The following is a 21,939-nucleotide window of genomic DNA, read 5'->3' as shown; positions in this document are numbered from 1 at the left end:
TCGGCCATGGAAGCTCACTGGGTGACTTTGGGCCAGTCACAGACTCTCAGCCCAACCTACCTCACAGGTTGTTGTTGTGAGGCTAAAATGGAGAGGAGAATTATGTACACTGCCTTGAGTTCCTTAAGGAGGAAAAAAGGCGGGACATAAATGTAATAAATAAATAAATAAACTGCCAAATGACATGTTCTGGCAAAACAGAGGCTGACTTCAAATTACCCATTGCATCCATGCCTTGGAGTGCCATGGCTTCCCTTTATCTCTGGTTCTGCGGCTTGTTGAGTCTGTTACATTTCCTTCATGTATATATTTCTATGGCTCTTCTTGCTAGACATCCCTTTGTGTAGTCTCTCCTCCAACCACTCTCTTCTGTACCTCTTAATAGACTCAGACACCTCAGATTCTAGCAGAATAATATTCACTCTCCCACGCCACCTTGAGTGCCATTTTTGGTGAAAAGGTGGGTATAAAATAAACAAAAATAAAACCTGATACCAAGGCAGGTCTCTAAATTTACTCGAGGCTATCTTTCTCACTTACAGCATCAGATCCTTCATTCTTCCTTCATGCTCATCTTTTCTGAACAACCTATGTCTTGGGAGGGGGTATTTTTGCTAAGACAGAGCAAGTAGGGAGCATCCCTTACATATGCAACCACAGCAAAGTGTCACATCTGCCTAAAGAATCTTGTCTTAAGCAGCTGTTTAAGGCTACTTAGTCATAAGGGGTAGCTATACATTTTGAAATATGTAGAAAAGAAAAAGGCGTTTGTAGCACAGGACCAGTGCTGGCACAGCTTAGATACTTTCCCGCCTGAAGTGGGACATCCTAGCGATGTCATGATTTCCTGGTTTGGAGTTCATTGTTGCAGCAGCACAGTCAGGCGACTGAGATTCAGTGTTATAGCTGTAGGTTTATAATAGGGGGCAGGGGCGTTGCTAGGTTCTTAAAAGATCCAGGGCACAGGTCCATAACACAACTTTGCGCATATATCCGAGTCTAAGCACGCCTCTAATATTTATTTGTGCGCGCGTGCATGTAGTGAGCGTGCGTGTGTGTATAATGACATACATACATACACAAGAAGTGTGCACTGACACCCCCCCCCCCTTCAACTCAGACCCCAATTCAGCATTTTGGAAAACATCCCGCTTCTGCTCGGGCCGATTTGTAGTCGGACCACTTCAGCTCAGCACCAAACCTGAGTCAAAGTGTAGAAAAATAAGTCTTTATGCTTCCTGTTGACTACCATGGGAAATTAGGAGGGAAAAATGTAACTTTTCTCTTTGTCAGAACTGGATGATAATTTCAGGCACAGAGCCCCCTAGAAGGGGATTACACCTGCGCAATGTCAGAAAAATAGGTGCAGGGTTATATTTTGATTTTCTTCTAAAGGGAACGGCCAATAACATTTTTATTACTTGGAAGAATTGGATAAAATTTTCTGGATTTATTGCCCCATCAGAGATCATGTCTACCAAATTTCAGAATGATAGCCTCAGGGGGGTTGTGCAAGGATGGCCTTGACATTTTGAGGTCTCCAAATAGGGCATACCTATCTCCCTATTTTTCTTGTGGGACATTGTTCTGAAAATTACAGACAGCCTAGAGTTGTCCCCAAGTAAGAAACCTGCAAAATTTCTGAAGGATATACATATATGCAAATTTAGAATTACTAGAATTTATTTACATTTCACCAATGTTAGCAGCAGGGGGACATAGGTGGCAAGGTGCTATTGCACTTGCGTCCTGCTTGTGGGTTTCCCGTGCCCATCTCGTTGGCCGCTGTGTGAACAGAATGCTGGATTAGATGGACCTTGGTCAGATGCAGCACGGCTCTTCTTATGTTCTTAAATCTAGAATGCCTCTGGGCATGTGCAGAATGCTTTTCTTTCATCACTGAATACTTACATTCTCCCCCTACCAATTATATTCCCCTCCATGCAACCATCCCTCCTCATCCTACCATCCTCCAGCAACTCTTCATAAAAACAGATGTCTTGTTTTGTGCAACTCCTCTCTACCTCCTCCTTGCTATGCACAAGCTCTCATTGTATCTTCCTCCCCATAACTTCATTTGTTCCAAGACTTCACCAGGATTCAGCCAATGAATCTGTTTTCAAAACTAGGGTTAAGATATGGAGAAACCTAAGCATGTACTAAGTGCCTTTCCCACACCACTGAAGCTAGAGTTCATGCAAAAACAAACAAACAAACAACCTCACAAAGGACAAAACATGCATAGGACTGAGCTGAAAGGGTAGTCAATTCTTTGGACGGAATTGGGTAGGCACTGTATTATTCCCGCAGTACCATGCTCACCACTCAGGACTTATTTCTGAGTGAGCATCAAGGTGCAAACCTCTCTGCAAAAGTAACTTGTGCTGGAATCCTATGCACACTTTCCTGAGGATAAGCCTCATTAAATATAATGGGGCTTCTGAGTATGCATACATAGGCTTGTATAAATGAGCACTATTTATCTTCCCTCCACTTAAAAAACAAACCCCAAACTCCTATTTTTATTAAAGCTTTCTGTTCACAAGAACATAGAAAGCTGCTTTATACTGAGTCAGACCCTGGGTCCATCTAGCCCAGTATTGTCAACACTGACTGGCAGCAGCAGCGCTCCAGGGCTTTAGGCCAGATTCTTTCCTAGCCCTACCTGGAAATGCTGGAGATTGAACCCGGGACCTTCCGCATGCCAAGCATGTGCTCTACCACTGAGCTACAGCCTTTCCTATTGCTGGGTAATGGCAACTGACAAACAAAGCAGCCCCTGGTTTCTCTGCAACCATGTGAACCCACTCTTCTCAAAGACTTGAGTGAGAAGGAGAAAAACCAACCCTCTTGTCCGTTTGTATAAAGCCAAATACAGTTCAAAACGTCTTGCCCACCGAAGACAATTCTCTTTAAGAATTCCTCAAGATATGCTCTGGATGGAAAACAGAAGAGAAAGAAAGAACAGGATAGGAAAGAGGAGGGGAGGGGAGGGAAGAAGAATGGTGATTGGAAATGCAGGGTGGGGGACAGGGAGTAGAGGGAATTCCCTAAGCCAAGTGGCTCCTTTCAGAGAGGTAGTACTTCAGAGGAATTTAGAAGGCTGTGGAGAGTTTGTAAGGATTGCATGTACTTAAATGAACTTTATGAGGTGAGGTGGCTGAAGATTTTTTCTAGCTTTTTTAAAACTGTAGAACCGATTTAAAAGCCTCACCAGTTCCTCGATCATGACGCCACATAGTCCTAACCCTCCTTTTGGAATAATTTGAGTCCTACAGCTATTTAGGAGAAATTAAAGTGCAGGGGGAGAAACAAGTTTGTGGAGGCTGATCGGATCCTTTGCTGTACTGAAGCTACTAAACTTCTGCAGAATTCAAAGGTTCCAGTTTGGGGCAGTAAAATTAGATGATGTGTGAATACCAGTATTTCACATGGAGCTCTTTCTTCCCTTCCTTCTCCCTCTTCAAAATTTCATTGCAAGCAAGCTCCCAACAGTGGGCATGTAAGAGCAGAAAAAAAAAGTAGGGGGAGAGAGGTTTTTTGCACCTCAAAAAAACAACCCTACACCAGAGATTAGGGATAGTGACCTCCTAATGGTCACGTTAAACACCTTCTGATTAGGATCTCTAATCCCCATGTGGCTTGACATTTTTTTACTTTTTGTTTTAGTCTTTGAGAAAAGGAAACTTTATGCATGGCTAGCACAAAAGCCACTGGACCTAACTGCCTGAAACTGGGCAGGTTCAATCAGCTCCATGAGGGCTGTCAGGTCTCCAAATTCCATGCACTTATGTGGAAGAAGAAGAAAGTATAGCTCTTTGCTTTGACAGATTTTCTTGAAAATAGCAAATTTTACCTGTGACTAACACAAAAGCCACTGGACCTAAATGCCTGAAATTAGACAGGTTCAATCAGCTCCACGGGGGCTGTCAGGTCTCCAAATTTCATGTATGGATCATACAAAGTCCCCTTCATGGATCACTGCCTTGTTGTGGCAAAGGGGCTTGCGTAACTCAGTGAAGCCATAAGCTATGCCGTGCAGGGCCACCCAAGACGGACAGGTCATGGCAGAGAGTTCTGACAAAATGTGGTCCACTGGAGAAGGAAATGGCAACCCACTCCAGTATTCTTGCCAAGAAAACCCCATGGAACGTATCACAAGGCTAAAAGAGATGACGCCGGAAGATGAGCCCCTCAGGTCGGAAGGTGTCCAATATGCTACTGGGGAAGAGCAGAGGGTATTTCCAAGTAGCGCCAGAAAGAGTGAAGCGGCTGGGCCAAACCCAAAAGGACACTCAGCTGTGGATGTGTCTGGTGGTGAAAAGAAAATCCGATGCTGTAAAGAACAATATTGTTTAGGAACCTGGAATGTCAGATCAATGAATCAAGGTAAGCTGGAGGTGGTCAAACATGAGAAGGCAAGATTGAACATCGACATCTTGGGAATCAGCGAACTCAAATGGACAGGCATGGGCGAATTTAATTCAGGTGACCATCATATCTACTATTGTGGGCAAGAATCCCTTAGAAGAAATGGAGTAGCACTCATAGTCAACAAAAGGGTGGGAAAAGCAGTACTGGGGTACAATCTGAAAAATGATAGAATGATCTCAGTACGAATCCAAGGCAAACCATTCAACATCACAGTAATTCAAGTCTATGCCCCAACCACTGAGGCCGAAGAAGCTGAGGTTGATCGGTTCTATGAAGACCTACAACACCTTCTAGAACTAACACCCAAAAAAGATGTCCTCTTCATCATAGGGGATTGGAATGCTAAAGTAGGAAGTCAAGAAATCACCGGGATAACAGGCAGGCATGGCCTTGGTGTACAAAATGAAGCAGGACAAAAGCTAATAGAGTTTTGCCAAGAGAACACGCTGATCATAGCAAACACTCTTTTCCAACAGCACAAGAGGCGACTCTACACATGGACATCACCAGATGGTCAATATCGAAATCAGATTGATTATGTCCTTTGCAGCCAAAGATGGAGAAGCTCCATACAGTCAGTAAAAACAAGACCTGGAGCTGACTGTGGCTCAGATCATGAGCTGATTCTTGCAAAATTTCGGCTGAAATTGAAGAACGTCGGGAAAACCACTAAACCAGTCAGGTATGACCTAAATCATATCCCTGATGAATATACAGTGGAGGTGAGGAATAGATTTCAGGGATTAGACCTGATAGACAGAGTGCCTGAGGAACTATGGACGGAGGTCCGTAACATTGTTCAGGAGGCAGCAACTCAATCCATCCCAAAGAAAAAGAAATGCAAGAAAGCCAAGTGGCTGTCTGATGAGGCTTTACAAGTCGCTGAGGAAAGAAGGGAAGCGAAAAGCAAGGGAGAAAGGGGAAGATATATCCAACTGAATGCAGAGTTCCAGAGAATAGCAAGGAGAGACAAGAAGGCCTTCTTAAATGAACAATGCAAAGAAATCGAGGAAAACAACAGAATGGGAAAGACTAGAGATCTCTTCAAGAAAATTGGAGATCTCAAGGGAACGTTTTGTGCAAAGACGGGCATGATAAAGGACAAAGAAGGCAGGGACCTAACAGAAGCAGATGAGATTAAGAAGAGGTGGCAAGAATACACAGAAGAACTATACAGGAAAGATCTGAATGTCCCTGATAGCCATGATAGTGTGGTCACTGAACTTGAGCCGGACATCCTAGAGAGTGAAGTCAAGTGGGCCTTAGGAAGCATTAGTAACAACAAAGCTAGCGGAGATGACAGTATTCCAGCCGAGCTATTTAAAATCCTAAAAGATGATGCTGTTAAAGTGCTGCATTCAATATGCCAACAAATCTGGAACACTCAACAGTGGCCACAAGACTGGAAAAGGTCAGTTTACATTCCAATTCCAAAGAAGGGCAATGCCAAAGAGTGTTCAAACTACCGCACAATTGCGCTCATTTCACATGCCAGCAAGGCGATGCTCAAAATCCTACAAGCTAGGCTTCAGCAGTATGCGAACCGAGAACTACCGGAAGTACAAGCTGGATTTAGAAGAGGCAGAGGAACTAGAGATCAAATCGCCAACATTCGCTGCATCATGGAGAAAGCAAGAGAATTCCAGAAAAACGTCTATTTCTGCTTCATTGACTACGCTAAAGCCTTTGATTGTGTGGATCACAACAAACTGTGGCAAATTCTTAAAGTGATGGGAGTACCAGACCACCTTACCTGTCTCCTGAGAAACCTGTATGAGGGTCAAGAAGCAACAGTAAGAACCACACATGGAACAACCGATTGGTTCAAAATTGGGAAAGGAGTACGACAAGGCTGCATATTGTCACCCTGCTTATTTAACTTATATGCAGAGTACATCATGAGAAATGCCGGGTTGGATGAATCAGAGGTCGGAATTAAGATTGCTGGGAGAATTATCAACAACCTCCGATATGCAGATGATACCACCCTAATGGCAGAAAGCGAAGAGGATCTAAAGAGCCTCTTGTTGAGGGTAAAAGAGGAGAGTGCAAAAGCTGGTTTGAAACTCAACATTAAAAAAACTAAGATCGTGGCATCTGGCCCCATCACTTCCTGGCATATAGAAGGGGAAGAAATGGAAGCAGTGACAGATTTTACTTTCTTGGGCTCCAAGATCACCGCAGACGGTGACTGTAGCCATGAAATTAAAAGACGCCTGCTCCTGGGGAGGAAAGCTATGGCCAACCTAGACAGCATAGTAAGAAGCAGAGACATCACCTTGCCGACAAAGGTCCGTCTAATCAAAGCTATGGTTTTCCCAGTAGTAATGTATGGCTGTGAGAGCTGGACTATAAGGAAGGCTGAGCGCCGAAGAATTGATGCTTTCGAACTGTGGTGCTGGAGAAGACTCTTACGAGTCCCCTGGACTGCAAGGAGGTCAAATCAGTCCATCCTAAAGGAAATCAACCCTGAGTGCTCATTGGAAGGACAGATAATGAAGCTGAAGCTCCAATATTTTGGCCACCTAATGCGAAGAGAAAACTCCCTGGAAAAGACACTGATGCTGGGAAAGACTGAAGGCAAAAGGAGAAGGGGACGGCAGAGGATGAGATGGCTAGATAGCATCACGGATGCAATGAATATGAACTTGAGCACGCTCCGGGAGAGAGCGCAGGACAGGAAGGCCTGACGTGCTATGGTCCATGGGGTCACGAAGAGTCGGACACGACTGAACGACTGAACAACAACAACAACATCATACAAAGTAAAATGATTATGGCAGTTTCTGTTTTCCAATGCAAGTCAATGGGAAAACATTAATGGCAATTAAGACAGCTCAAAAGATATGGGGCACAGCTCAAAAAAGATCTGGGGCCCATGCCCACATAGGCCTCTCATAACAACGCCCCTGATGGGGGGGGCTATGTGGACAGGCCTCTAATCTGAAGGGCTGACAAAGGACTGTCCTCTGTTTGAAAGGCTGTCCTGTCCAATTCTGGTGAAAAGATAAAGAACCATAAGAACGGTTGCCCATTAGCAATCAGCACCTAGGTAGCAGACTGAGAAAGGCCCACAGGCCACCTGGTCACAGCCTGGGTTTGGACAATCAGCAAGGAAAAGAAGCTACAGTGACTTATTTTCCCCACCCCGCACATGCCACTTGTGCGGCTGCCATTTCTGTAATTTTCCGTGCTATGGCGCAGGTTACGAAGTTGCCATGGCGCAGGTTACTCAGTGAAGCGTATGGCGGGGATGGCTTCCAAAGCATCCTGCAACCCATGGCTTGTTGAAGGGTTACGGGCTGGTTTGGAAGCCATGAGAGTAATTAGGGAAAAGGCGGGGGCACAAGCACCATGTGTGGGCTGGGGAAAGGAAGCCACAGTGGCTTCTTTTCCTCCGCTGATCATCTGAACTCAGTCTTCTACACTATGGTGAGATGTACTGCATTCCTTATTAAATTGGAATATTTTTAAATGTGCATCTGTACATACATAAATTTGCATATGCAAATGTTATGCAAACCAATATCTCTTTTGTTCTCTTTTCTCGTGATTCATAAGTTTACAAGCTAGTTTACAAGCAAAGACAAGTTTACTAGTTTACAAGCAAAGACAAGTAGCTGTATCCATGTGCCCATTTGGGTAAATGTGGATGTGTGGAGTGGGTTGACAGGCTTGTACCTGCTTTGCCCCATCCCCAGTCTCCACACATTCAAATATCCCATTTGTGTAGAGCCTACTTGTACATGCTTCTGTACTGTTGCTCCAGGATCCTCTATTTTCCAGGGATGGTATGTACATGCATAAGTCTGTGCACATGTGATCCTTCTAAGCTCTGAGACTGGGGACTGCAGTCACGACCTGTATCAGCCCCTGCCATGTGTTCATTTGTATCAACATGAGCAACTGAACAGGGCTATAGTCTATAACAAGTACAGTAAGGCTCTTCTCACAAATCCAGCAAGTGACTGCATGTAAATACAAACAACCCAAACCAATGATCCAGCAGTATTTCGCAAAGATCTAAATTAGTAACAATGGATTTATTTTCTTTGACAGTAGTTTTAGCTAAGATAGCAAGTTAGTTTTTAAAAGAAAACATAGGCAATCCTTTCATTTCAGTATGATTCTATAAACCGAACCAGATTTTTTTAATGGACTTTGGCTGCAACCTATGTGTAAACAATTGCTTGCTTCCCTCCGAATGCGGGTAGTATTCCTCTGCTGATCATCCACACTTATTCTTCGTGGCACTGTACCACCGTAGAAGAGCTAAAAGTAGAGTTGCCAAATGCCTGCATCTTTTTGTCCCTTCTTCCAGAACATGACAGCTCTGTAGAACATAATGGATATCTCTTATTACGGATCACCCAGTTGTTTCTGAAATTTCCATCTGGCAACTCTATTGAAAGGTAGCAGCAGATGAATGCATGTCATAATTTGATTACTATTTCTGAAAATCTTAGATCTGAATAATAGCCTTTTATATACGTTTATTTCCTGAGAAAATCTAAAAAATAAGCTTGATTTTAATACAAATATATACCAACACAGCTCTTTAGTTTTGTTGTTGTTTTTCAAGATAAATGTGTTTTTAAAAAACAATGCATTAAATATTGTTTGGGCTATTCTCTTATGGATACTTTGAAGGCATGGTCCACAGTATGCTAATTTCCATTACTGAACCATGCATATTTTAAGCTCCTATTTTTACCCCTTTGCCTTGTGTGCTGCCTTTCAGATCTAACCAAGTTAGCCTCTGGGAGCCAAGACTATCCTGCCTGCCTTGACTTCTTAAAATATTAGGGCAGCTCAGACAGTTACTGAATGAAACTCCACAACTACTACCACAAAATCTGCATTACAATGTAGGCTCTCAGAAAAGAACAAGCATTTGAATTTTTCCAGCAGTTAAGATAAATATGGAGAAAGTTGCAATCTCCAGGCTTTTGACAACATGTAAATGAGGAAATACGTGAAGACAATCACCTGTTTTTGGTATCTAGACATGCATTGGAAATTCCCCAACCACAGTAATTATTTAGGAATAATTTCTTCCTTGACATCCAATTCTTTATACTTCAGAGTTTTAAAATCTATGTTTGCAGTAAATGCCTCAAGCATATCAAAATACAGAAAGCATGTCTGAATTCTTCCCTTTTCTTTTCTCTAACCTGATCACAAGTAAGTTCGATTAGTATGGCACACTGTCACCAAGTTGTCCTCTTGTAATTACTCCTTTGAGATCACAGTCCTGTTCTGCTAAACTAATGGAGATATTTTTTACACCCAGATCCTGAATGTATTTATTTGAAATGAGTTGCAACACACTTGTCTTTCATCAGCCTTTCCTAGCTTGGTAGCCCCCAGATGTGTTGGACTGCAGTTCCCATCATTCCCAGCCAGCAGTGCACTAATTATTTATTGTTAGTTGATAGAACACTTCTGCAAAATGGTTAATCAGAAATACTTATAGATAATAATAAATTTGGCAACTAGGAACCATGAAAGATGTAAACAAGTTGGGGAAGGCTGTCCTACATTGAGACAAGCCCTGTGTTGAGGATAAAAATGTGTACACAGTTATTCTTGAAGTGCAGCTTGTGAGTTTATTGTGCTTCATGTACATGAACTACAAAGCCAATACATAAAACAACTGTCTGATTTGGGTATTTGTGACAATCTTAAGTTCTTGCACCACAATTCATGGATTACAGCGTAAAATGATTTTTCTTGCCCAGAAGCAAATGTCATGTATAAAAGCAGCCCTAAAACCTTTACTTGGAATTAGTGGTACACCTATGACAAAAGAGCAGAATTTGCCCAAACAAGCCTTGTCCTTGAATCACTTTCAAAACATTCTTTTGTGCAACTCTCCAGGTATGCTGCAATTCAGAATTTCCTCCAGGCAGGTGTATCCTGTTTGAATTAAAGAACACTAAGTGAGTAATCCTTAATCAAATGGGTATTCAAATCTGGAGAAAAAAAGTTTGGCTCAAAAGTACTGATAATAAATTGAACATGTTTCCTCAACCCACTTACATAACCTAGGCAACTAATACAAGCAGATTATTTTATATGTTAACATAAAAAAATTTAACTATTGAACTGCCGGTTTATAAGCCCTTACACAAAACTAGATTAAGTGTTGAGGAGTGTTAAGGAACTATCCAAGGCAGGTTAGGTTGAACCGTCGGAAATTTATTAAAGCACATCACAGCCATGGGAGAGACAGAAGAAACTGTATCTCCCCCGCCAAAAGAAAACAGGATGCATTTATACAGACTGGAAATTGGAGAACAAAGAAAAACACACTACGCATGCTCAGAAACCAATTAGTATTCAGCACAGTCTTATCAGCACGCAGCCTTCTTATCTTTAGAGATGAGTTACTTTGGTGGATAGGAATTTCTTGCTTATGAGCAAGTTACAATTACCTTCTCATGGTCTCTCTCTCTCTCTCTCTCTCTCTCTCTCACACACACACACACACACAATCCCATCAGGCACCTCACCTGAACCTAACTACTTACAAGGCCTAGTCAGGCCTACCTTCACAGGAGGGATGTTAAAAAATTCCTTGTACATATGTAAGTGGAAGTCCTGGGCAAAGTCATCTCTAAAATGAAGGTCTATTCCAGTCAATGATAGGGAATTCCCCCTTTTTAACCATTTTCAGCATTTGTATTCAACATTTCAGTATGTATTCACAAAGTGGTTTACAATAATTAATATAAATAAAAAGCAGGAGGACCATCTGCTTGTCTGCTTCTACGCAGCAGAAGGATCAAGGACATCTCCTTGGTGATGGCATTCTACATTACTGCAACAACCACAAAAAAGGCCCTGCTCCTAGTGGATGATGCTCTTGCAATACCAGAAATGGTACCCTGATCAGGGCCTCTTCAGCAAAACTTAAAAAACAGTGGCAGGGAGTTTACAGAGGAAAAGAAGTTTCCTGAAATACTCTGGGAAGAAGTACCCACACGCACCAATGCACCCCGGACACCTTTCTTGGCACCTACCAAGGTGGCTTACTTTTCCCTGTTTTTTTTTAAAGTAACACATTTTCTTACCAGCTGCTGGGATTGCTATGAAATAGGTTTCTGTTGGTGCCAAAAACTATGGGTTCAAAGGAATTGTTTAGTGTGTTGGACTCAGACCACACCTCTCCCTTGCACTCAATCTTTTGGGCAGGCTGCTTGTCCTTTCCCATGCCGCCCATGGCAGCCATTTTGTGGCAGTGCCAAGGACAGTTTCTCAAATTGCCAGATGTGTCCACAGCCCCAAAAGGCTGCCTACCCCTGGGCTAAACCATTTAAGACAGTGTAGGCTGAAGCTGTCATCTTGATGCTGGTACGTTCCCTTTTAGGTTGTGTCATCCACCTGGACAATTTGCTTAATGGAAAGGACAGTTTGTTAGAAACAAAGGAACATGCCTTATACTGAGACAGACCATCCATCTAGTTGAATTGTATATATTGACTGTCATAGGTTCTCCAGGGTTTCAGTTAAGGATTGTTCCCTAACACTACCTGGATATGCCAGGAATTCAACCTGCTCTATGCCAAGCCACTATTCAGTGGGCCTGCGGCTGAACTGGGATTTGAATGCAGGTCTCTGAAAAACAAACACTGCCTTGATCTACATCATAGCACTAATACTTCTGTCTCCAGAATGTTAGTGAAATAATAAGTTACTCAAATTTGTCTGAAACTGAGATAAGACTTATTGTAGGTAAAAAAAACATTTTTAAACACGATCAAAAATTAAAACTTCCAATTATTGTGAAAATGTCTATGTTACTGCACACATTACTTCACATCTGAGGCGTTATTGCGTTTGTCACAAAAGGGGGGAAATTCAGGACACTTCGCTTTGTTCAATACAACTTCTTTAATGTCTTCCATGGTTTCTAGTTGCCAAATTTATGATTATCTATAATTATTTATGATTAACCATTTTGCAGAAGTATTCTTCCATCAACTAACAATAAATAATGAGTTCATTGCTAACTTTTGGATTGTTTTTTCCTTTTGCCTTGTATCTTGGCCTGGCAGTAATTCTTAAGGAGGTCACTTGCTGTTGCTGGTAAAATACTCCAAAACATGTTTCTTTCCTTACTTCAAAAGTTTCTGAGTTTATTGGACCTTCAGCAAATATGCAAAGTCCTGCCTGTTCAATGAAGGAACATGTTCCAATTATAATTATACCTTTTATGTTAAGGCTCCTTATATAAATTATATATAGGCTAGCATCCAACAGGCCACTCACATCCCCACTGATTCTCCTATACCCCGCAGATTCCATTGCACAAGCAGCTCCGCTGGTCATATAAGTGGCTCTTATACGACCAGTGTTATACTGTCACCAGGGTTCTCCTGGTGACTGTATAACCTATCACAAAGATGGGTGGTCATGTTCTGCACTAGCTGCAGCTTCTGAATATCTTCAATGGAAGCCCTAGGCCTAGATGGAATGCGTTACAGTTATCAAGCCTGGAAGCAATGTGGTTGCCAAATTGTATCTCTCCATGTAGAATTATAGACACTGGTTGCATTTGAATGCAATGTTAAACCATGGTTCACTGCTACATGAACAAGCCTCATGGGCTCACACTCTCTCCCCTTCCCTTCCCTCCTGCCACAAGGCTAAGGAGGATGAGTTCAGAACCTTTAGCTTTACCTTGGTGTATCATTTCATCTGAACCTTGGATCATGGTTTACTATGTACTATAGTCAGTTTCAAAACATGCCAACTTCAAACCCTGGGTTATGAAGCTGGCTTGTTGAAACTAATCATAGTGCTAAACCATGATCCCCAGTTCAGACCAAATGACAAGCCACAGTTAAGGGAAAGCAGAAGTTTCCAAACTCCTCCTCTCAACCACAAGAGATGGGAGAGCACATAAACCCAAGAGGAGCCTAAGGTAATTCACATAGCACTGAATCATGGTTTAACATTATATCTGAGCACAGCTGGTAAAATTGATAAAAAGTTTCCCTAATGACAATTTCAAAGAGCAGATCATGCTTGTAGAACTGGACCCTCAATGATGGGCAAACTCCATTATGAACAACTGGCCTGGTCATTCAACTCTGAAAGGCAAGGACTGCCAAAAACCATGATGTCTGGCTGGATTCAGTCTACTCATCCCCATTTATTCTACCCCAGAAGTGCCAGAAGCTGGTGAAGGAGAGCATGAAGTGTGTGCTGGCTCACTGGGAAGCTAAGCTGCATTGCTACCTTCTCCAACCTGGTGTTCTCCAAATGTTTTGGACTTCGGTTCCCATCAGCCACAGCCAGCACAGTCAATGGTCAGAATTGCTGAGAGCTGTAGTCCAAAACATCTGGAGGGAACCCAGTTGGGGTATGCTGCTCTATAGTATAAACAGGATCACATACAAGAATAATGCTGTGGATACATATTATGTATAACAGTAACGTGAGGACCTGGGGCAAATCAACCACCTACAGGGGTATCATATGCCTTCCATGTTGCCAACCCAGAGAGCTGTATGAAGGAAGTCATGGCTAGATCAATGATGATGAGTGAGAACATGGTCCACCACCCTCCACAGCTTGCTCAAATGCACCCTCCCATTAAACTAATTGCTGTCAGTGTGAGGAGTATCACCAAGCGTTGTAATTAGTCAATCACTTGTTAATCTAGGACAAGCAAGCATTTGTCCTCAAGCAAGTGGATGAATGGCAGAAATTCCCTGCTAGCCACCATAACACTCCTTCTCCAAATGGAGAAGGAAACAGTGGGGCTAGCATAACTGCAAGTTTCAGAATGTTAAAGCCAAGAGATAAATCCAACAAGCCTTGTGGCAGCCTCTCAGACTTATGGAAATAGCACTGCAGAGACACAGCTAAGATCAATATGCCATTATACTTAATGCACCAGAGTAACTCTCCCAATGTTTTTTCTGTTTGAAAAAAGGAAGCAACTCCTTCCCAAAGGCATATTAAAATGAGATTGGGACACTAACGTCACAATTCTATACGTGTTACTTGGAAATACATTTCACTGTGTTAATTGGGCCTTGTCCCTAGTAAGTGAGAACTGCAGATTTTCTGAGCCTCATCTAAGGACTTTGCAGTTTTCTGACGCCATCCCACTGCTACCATCCCAACATGTCCTTCTCCAAAATCCTCTCCAGTGTGGATAGCAATCATCTCATCAGGCTAGAAAATGAATACTGCGCTATCCTTATAGCCATATATCAATGGATCATATACTTTTGCAAGAGTGGTATGAGACGCCATTTTCCCCATATAATCTTATTATGTTTTTATGGAGAGGTCCCACATGTTCTTAGCCCTTAAGAAAATATACAGGCCATATTAATTACATATAATTGTGTGTTGGATTCTTCTACATGACCAACCATAGCAGTCTGCTGCATGGGAACTGCAAAATATTTATGCAGTGTACACACCCTGATACTTTGCTCTCTAGACTTGCTAAATGCCTGATAAGTCCATCTGGAAGACTTTCATGTGGCCAAGTCTTATGTGATTTCACCATGTGGCGGTGACTACAAAACAAATTACAGTGCATGGTTGGAATACAGCCATCTCCCGTAAAGGCCACTGATGAGAGCTATTTAAAACAAAACTCCTGAGTTAGACCTTTTGTGTTATGCAGGAAATATGAGAAAAACAATATTTCCTAAAACTCCAAATAGTATTTGCCTAAGCAAAACAAAATTGTTGGTATCTTTTTAAGCTACCAAATTTGTATTTAAGATAGCGCTAATTATAGGCAAGTACTTTGTGTAAAGAAAACTCCCACATTGCTCTGCTCAGCTCCAATGTTGGGAGTGTAAGCAAATTCTGTGTGGGATGGAGTGGCTCACAAGGGTGAGGCTGAAGAGTGCCTCAGCTAAGGCTGCACTGTATAAACTCTGTTGTATGCCTTGACTGCATCATGCAATGTGGCTGGAGCTGTGTCAGAAGACTTGAACCACCCACTTGCTGAAGCAAGCCCAGAATGACAGTGCCAGAAAGGATTTCTGCCAGAAATAGGGAGGGCTGAACCTTTTAATGTAGCACCACCCACTCTGGGCAAATACCCATGTTGTATGGCAGAGGTGCAGAACCTCTGGCCCTCTGAGTTCAGCCAACAGGCCATGCCCTCTTCTCCTGGCCCCAGCCTGGTTCCCCCTGGTGGTTTCCCAACTTTTGTGCAGTCCTTTTCCTCATTCCAAAAGGTTGAAATGCCTCTCCTAAGGCTTGGTTACTGGCAGTAAGAGCTTTAAGCTACAATACGCTGGCATTTTTGGCTCCACCCCCTTTTGCCTTTGGCCCTGCCCACCACTGGAATATGGCACCTGAGAGCTTCTCTGAAATGGAATTTGTCCCTCAGGCTGAAAGAAGTTCTGCATCTCTGCTCTATGGCATGTTCATGTCATGGCGGACTGTTGGCAGGGGCTTGCCGTTGAAAGGTGAGACTGTATAACTAACTAGGCGTGAGGGCAGCAAGACTTTTATTTATTGCATTTATATCCCGCCTTTTTTCCTCTTGCAAGGAACCCAAAGTGGCTTACATTCTCCTCCTCCCCATTTTATCCTCACAACAACAACCCTGTGAGCTAGATTGGGCTGAGAGTCTGTGACTGGCCCAAAGTCACCCACTGAACTTCCATGGCTGAGTAGGGACTAGAACCTGGATCTCCCAGCTCTCAGTCCAATGCTCTAGCCACTACACCATGCTGACTTTGTGTTAGAATGCAGTGGCCACTGACTTCTTATCATGCAAAGCAGTGACTTCAAGTGCAGAAGCAGGAGATGGGGGGGTATGCTGTACAGCTCCTCCAGCCAAGATGGGTTCAAAACATAACCCTCAGTGGGGGAAAAAATGCTACAGGGGTGGATTTTAGAGGGGGAAGTAGAGGTGGAACGAGTTCAGCACCAAATCCTACCTCCTGCTTCTGTGCTTTAAAAGCCTCTCTCATCAACCTGGCATGACCAATCTTCCAACACACAAGTTATACTCCTACGATACGCAGTTAGCCCCTATGTTAATTGATACAGCCCTGTTCACTTTTTGACACAAGCCTCAAGTGACTTAATTGCCTAAGGGCACAATCCCATGTTTAGACAGAAGAAAGGTCCTACAACTCCCAGCACTCCCCAGCTGTGGGAAATGGGAAAGCTGGGAGTTGTGGGACTTTTTTTTTTTTGTCTAAAAGTGCTTAGGATTGTGCCCTAAGGGATTGACAAACTGATAAATTTTACTTCCTAGGAGTTCCCATGTCTACCACAACATCCAGGAGAACCTATTGTACCCATCTCATCGTTCCTTGGACTGGCTAACTCAAGTCACTAACAGTGTCCGTTGGAGCCAATGTCATTATCATTACCATGGAAACACACAACAAAACCAGAATACAAAAGCATATGTTTCCCACCAAGTACGCCTTCCTACATTCTACCTATACCTGAAGCATACCATGTTACATTGTATTTTGCAATATTAAACCCACATCTCACACCAACAATTTAACGTAAGAATGGGAAGTGGCCAGGTAGTCACTTGCACATACCTGGTGAAACATGCTGTACATAAAGCATGCACCCCTATCCACTTTAAGCAATAACTCAGATCACATAATACACAAGCAGTACATCATATTCAGCATTAATATTACAAGCAGTTGCTAATGAAACTGAACTCTATTTTGTTCTCTCACGTACCAGCCACCACTCCCAGATACAGATTTCTAACACATTTACTTAGAAGCACCAATTTTAGTGGAACTTTCCAAATAACTGTTTAGGATCAAAATTGTGAACCCTTCTAGGTGTAGATTATAAATCAAGAAGTTAAAATAATTCAAGTACAATATGCATGGGAAATCAGTACAAAGAAAATCCCTTAAGAAAATCCCTTTATAAAGAAGACTATTATAATTGTGGTCCAAAGGCTACTCTAGTCAACATATTTCCACTTAAATACGTCTAGCACCTTTTACTTAAATGGATGCTGCAAGCTTTAGTGTACCTGAGAGTAAATCACATTGAACTCAATGGGTCTTATCTCTGACATGTACAGGATAGCACTGCAAGCTATTAGTGGATCATACTGCTTACAACCATCTAACAAACACTAGTAGAGATTTTCAATATATGGTGTAAATGTCGTATCATTTGGACTACCCTTTCCCTTTAAAATGAGCAACCATCCTGATAACAAGAGGTGCTTGAATATCACAATTATACACACACTAATTTGGGAGACAATCTGCCCTGTTAAAGTTCTCTGTTCACAAATGAGTATGCACTGAAGCTATAAATTTGACAACAGCTTATTTTTGGCTCATATTTCTTTCAGGCCTGGCAGGACTTACTATCAGAAGAATGAGGCAATATGTTTGCTCAAATAAAAGACTTGGCTAAATTAGACCAGAAAAAGTGTGCAACACTTTTTGTGGACATGCACTTCAACAACACATGCATAAGTCTAACTTCAACAGAAAGGAACAGGTACGTTGTGACATTATTACATATTTCTTGGTAGAGCATTGCCTAAGTACCAAGTTTCTTTGCAGAAGCATTTAGGATTTTTTCTTAGCTTGACTAAGGTAGGTTGGAAATACAGAGATCTTGGCTGCAAGCCACATCTCACCTACTATATTATCACCTATGCTGCCTCACAGACTTGTGTGGTAAGAATAATTTTATGATCTGCATATCTTGATTTAAACCAGTTTTAAACCCTATTGGCAGATTGCAGGTGTATACTATTCTCCTAGATTATAGCATTCAAATTGGCACAAAACCCAGATGCTCTTAGAAGTCTTGCAATAGTACAAATAGAGAAGGGGGGATTAAGCCCTTCTCGTAAGGGGTGGTTAAAGTTGCTTTCACGCCTACCCTCTCCTGGTTTGGTATCTAGCAGGCTAGTGCAGGACGGACACACACAGATGTCGCCAGTTACATTTCGAAGAAGCAGGGCATCGCATTATCTTGTCAGGAACCCTGGTAGTTAAGCAAGTTTGCGAAAAGGTGTGTCCACCTGCAGAGAGGAAAAAGAAATCGCCCCCTCCAGGCAAGGCTGCCCGAAAAGGCGCCCGTCGAAGGGAGCACCTCCTTCGCCTGCCTCCAGAATCCCTCCGGAGCTTTCTTCGCCAGCGGCAGCAGCAATTACTGCTAACGCGCTACCGAGTCAGATTGCGAATCACCAAACTTCGCTGCAAGCCAGCCGCGTTGCACAGCCTCCAGCCACTTCAGTCCTTTCTCCCCGACCCTCCACCCCTCCTTGCGGGAAAGTCATTCCTGAATCATCCAGGATCTCATTTCAATCATTTCTAAGAAAAAAGATTTGGCCTATTCTTGGCTCTTTCCGTGGGCTCAGCACGTCCTCTCCCTCCCTCCATGTAAAGTGTGCGGAAAACGACATGATCCGGAAGATTCCCTTTCGCGACAGTCCAATAAGGAATCAAAGCATCCATTGGATCCTACATTAAGATCGCGAACAGGCAACCTTCATTTCTTGAGTAAAGCCCAAGATGTAACCCTGCAGATGGGTTTTGGGGTGTTTTTTAATTACAGGTGCCAGGCCGCAAACCTGCGTGAAAGCTCTGCTCCATGATCTCAGATGCGTAGATACTAAACTGTGATTACGGATGATGAGGAAAATGCACTCTACATATTCTCAGAGGCACTTTCCTTTGCTATTACGTTCCATGTCCCAGGGTTGAGCCTTTACATTCAGAAAAAGATTCTGAGGTCTAGCCGTTCCCGCACCTGCTGAATCCCGCTTCCGCGTATGGAGAGCACACTGTATCGAACTTGTGCGTCTCTGCACGTATGCCAAACACTATTTTCACCTAATCCGAGATGGGTTCCAGGAAAGGAAAGTCATACGGATCTCCTGAACAGAGAAACTACCTCGACATTCCCAGACTTAGAAGCGCCGCCTTTTAATCTCAAATGCAGGAGAGCCTGGCTGCGGTCACTCAGTGGCGAGAAAAACACTTTACGCATGCTTAGAGCCCTCTCTTCTTTTTATTATTGCTACTCCACATGCTCCAGGAATGATTCCTGGCACGAAGAAGAGGTTTGGGGCTGAACCCTGCTGAGGCCAGGCAGATCTCCAAAAGCAGCGGCAGCCAAAACTCCAGTCAGTCATTTCCTCTACGATCCGCAGCCACCCATTATCCGTAACTTACTCCAGATCGAGAGCAGCGGCCACTCGAAAGAAAGTACCACCACCCTAATAACAACATCTTAAATCGTTGGGATGCCTCAGTGCTTAATGTCTAAGGCTACAGTTCTACGCTCACTTACCTGGAAGTAACCCTCACTAAATTCACCAAACAGGCACGCTTAGAATTGCGCTGCAAAACCTGAGATGTCGGGATTCGAACCTCATTGGAAGTCACACCCTTTGATCAAGAAGAAAGCCTCATTCCAGATACATTTGGAGGGGGGAATGCAATCAACACATGCTCAGGGGCGCTCGCCTTCTTCCCCTTACCCCCCACGCTCCAGGCATCGAAAGGAAGTGCCGAGGTTGAACCGTGCCCGGCTCCTGCTCCGGAATTAACCCCCGGCCTAGAGTCCCTAACTTACAAAGGTGTGCTTAAGGCTCCGGTCCTACCCGCAGCGCTTACCCGGGACACACTTCTGGCAGAAACCTGTTCGGCCGCGCCAAACGTAAGGGGCTCCTTGCTCCGCTGGTGCGCTGCGGCTGCAGCGTGGGTATGCCCGCGCCCCCTCCCCGCCGCACTAGCAACCCGCGGGGCTCCTTTGCGCTGTACCTTGCCTGCTCGATGAAGGCGAGGGCGCAGCTGCTCAGCCAGCGGCCGATCCGCATCTAGATCCTTCGCTGACGGTCCCGCTGCCACCGGCGCCGCGGCCCTGCGGGAGCCCGCGCTCGCTCTGCCTCTGCCTCCGCCCGCCTCCTCTCTTCCCCTCGCCGAGCGAGCCACCTGGCGCGAAGGAGGCGGAGACGCCGCCGGCCGTGGCTGCCTGGCGAGAGCGCAGACGGCGACTGGGCTCGGCTGGGCTGAGCCGCTCGCTCTGCCGCTCTCGTGGCGGCTCCCAGCGGCGAACTCGCCACCGCCTTTGTGCCGCTCCCTTCCCGCGCGGCCCTCCTGACCTGCCGGTGACTCACCAGAGCACGAGCGCAGCGGGGAGGCGGCGAGGAGCGACGCCCCTCTCGCCCCTTCCCGCGCTTCGCCAGGTCCACCCGCGACGTGTGGCGGATCCGCCCCCCGCAGCAACAGAGCCGCTCTCGAAGCCCCGAGGGCCGCTTCCCGCCAAGTCGCCTCCGCGCCCACGCGCGAGCCCCGCGCGCCTCCTCAGGTGATTCCTTCAGCCGGGAAGGAGGCCGCTCGGGGGAAACGCGGGGCTCGAAAACGCCCTGCCCGGCGTGGGGCAAGGGAAGGCGCCCTCCAGAGCGCGGAGAGACACGCGGGCCGAGGAAGAGCTGTTGTCCGCGAGCCCCGCCGCCGTCCCGAGAGGGGCGGCTGCCGATGAGCCGCACGCGCGAAATTGGGCCGTGACACGAAATGCTGCTTCGCGAAAGTGACACCATTCTTCCGGCAGAAAGCAGCACTCCCGCACTAGGAAACGGCGTGTAGCAGCGCCTGGGTCTTGGGCTCCGTGGGCACGTGCGGGAAAACGAGACCAAGGGGAGCTCCCCACGTGATACGCGCTCAAGGTCGCCGTTACTTCTAATTTTCTTTTCCTGAAAGGGCTCCTGCGACTTTAAGAGCGCAATCCTATGCATGTTTAGGCAGAAGCCCCACAACTCCCAGCTTTGCCCAGCCAGCCAGCATGGCTGCCTGGGGAATGCTGGGAGTTGTAGGACTTCTTTCTGTCTGAACATGCATAGGATTATGCCCTAAACCGCTGAGGAATGCTCCAGAATAGAATACACTGCAGCTTTTTCCAAGCACAAGGCTGGAGTAATGAGGAAAGAGGCACCTGCTGTCCTGGTCTGTTGCAACAAGAACAAGGAGGCTTGTAGCATCTTAAAGATGAACTGATTTATTATACCAAGCGCTTTCATGGACTTAAGTCATGAAGAAATGGGCCCTCTAACCCATAAAAACTGATGTCCCAAGAAATCTGTTAGTCTTTAACCTTCCTCACCTGGTACCCTCCAGAGTTTTTGGATGACAGCTCCCAGCATTCTTGACCATTGGCCATGCTGGATGGGGCTAATGGGAGTTGAAGTCCAAAACATCTGGAGGGTGCCCAGTTGAAGGCTTATTTGAGGTGCTCCGAGATGACTCCTTGTTATATTTTTGCCAGTCATACAGCTTTAAAAGGCAGCCCTACATATGCACAGTCAGAAGTATATATGCTGTATAATTATCACATTCCAGGGGGTAGGATGTATACCTCCCTTTTTTCCAGGATGCAGAGGAATATGGTGTTGTAACCTGTAGGCTCTGTGCAAGGAGACCTTTGAACACATGGAGGTCAGAGCAGGGCCAGCAGGCATATCCCCAATCCCTCCCCCACAGGTTCATTCCTGCACAA

General features: G+C 44.6%; 1 protein-coding gene across 2 annotated transcripts in view; it reads right to left on the bottom strand.

Moving 5' to 3' along the window:
- Nucleotides 1-21,010, bottom strand: part of MET (MET proto-oncogene, receptor tyrosine kinase) — a 133,676-nt gene extending 112,666 nt beyond the window's left edge. Inside the window, exon 1 of one of the 2 annotated variants that reach the window (XM_084810812.1) lies at nucleotides 20,564-21,010. In XM_084810812.1, coding sequence (XP_084666938.1) covers nucleotides 20,564-20,986 — 423 coding nt within the window. In that variant the 5' untranslated portion in view covers nucleotides 20,987-21,010. Of the gene's footprint in view, nucleotides 1-20,207; nucleotides 20,331-20,563 lie in introns of those variants that run through there. The other variant, XM_084810814.1, reaches the window with a different exon arrangement.
- Between the last annotated feature and the right edge of the window lie 929 nt (nucleotides 21,011-21,939).

The sequence above is a fragment of the Heloderma suspectum genome, chromosome 7 (genome assembly GCF_057233095.1).
Source record: "Heloderma suspectum isolate Gila_16-S chromosome 7, 16-S_ref, whole genome shotgun sequence".
Taxonomy (NCBI): Eukaryota; Metazoa; Chordata; class Lepidosauria; order Squamata; family Helodermatidae; genus Heloderma; species Heloderma suspectum.
Note: the sequence above shows the minus strand (reverse complement) of the source record. Positions and strands in the feature narration are given on the sequence as shown.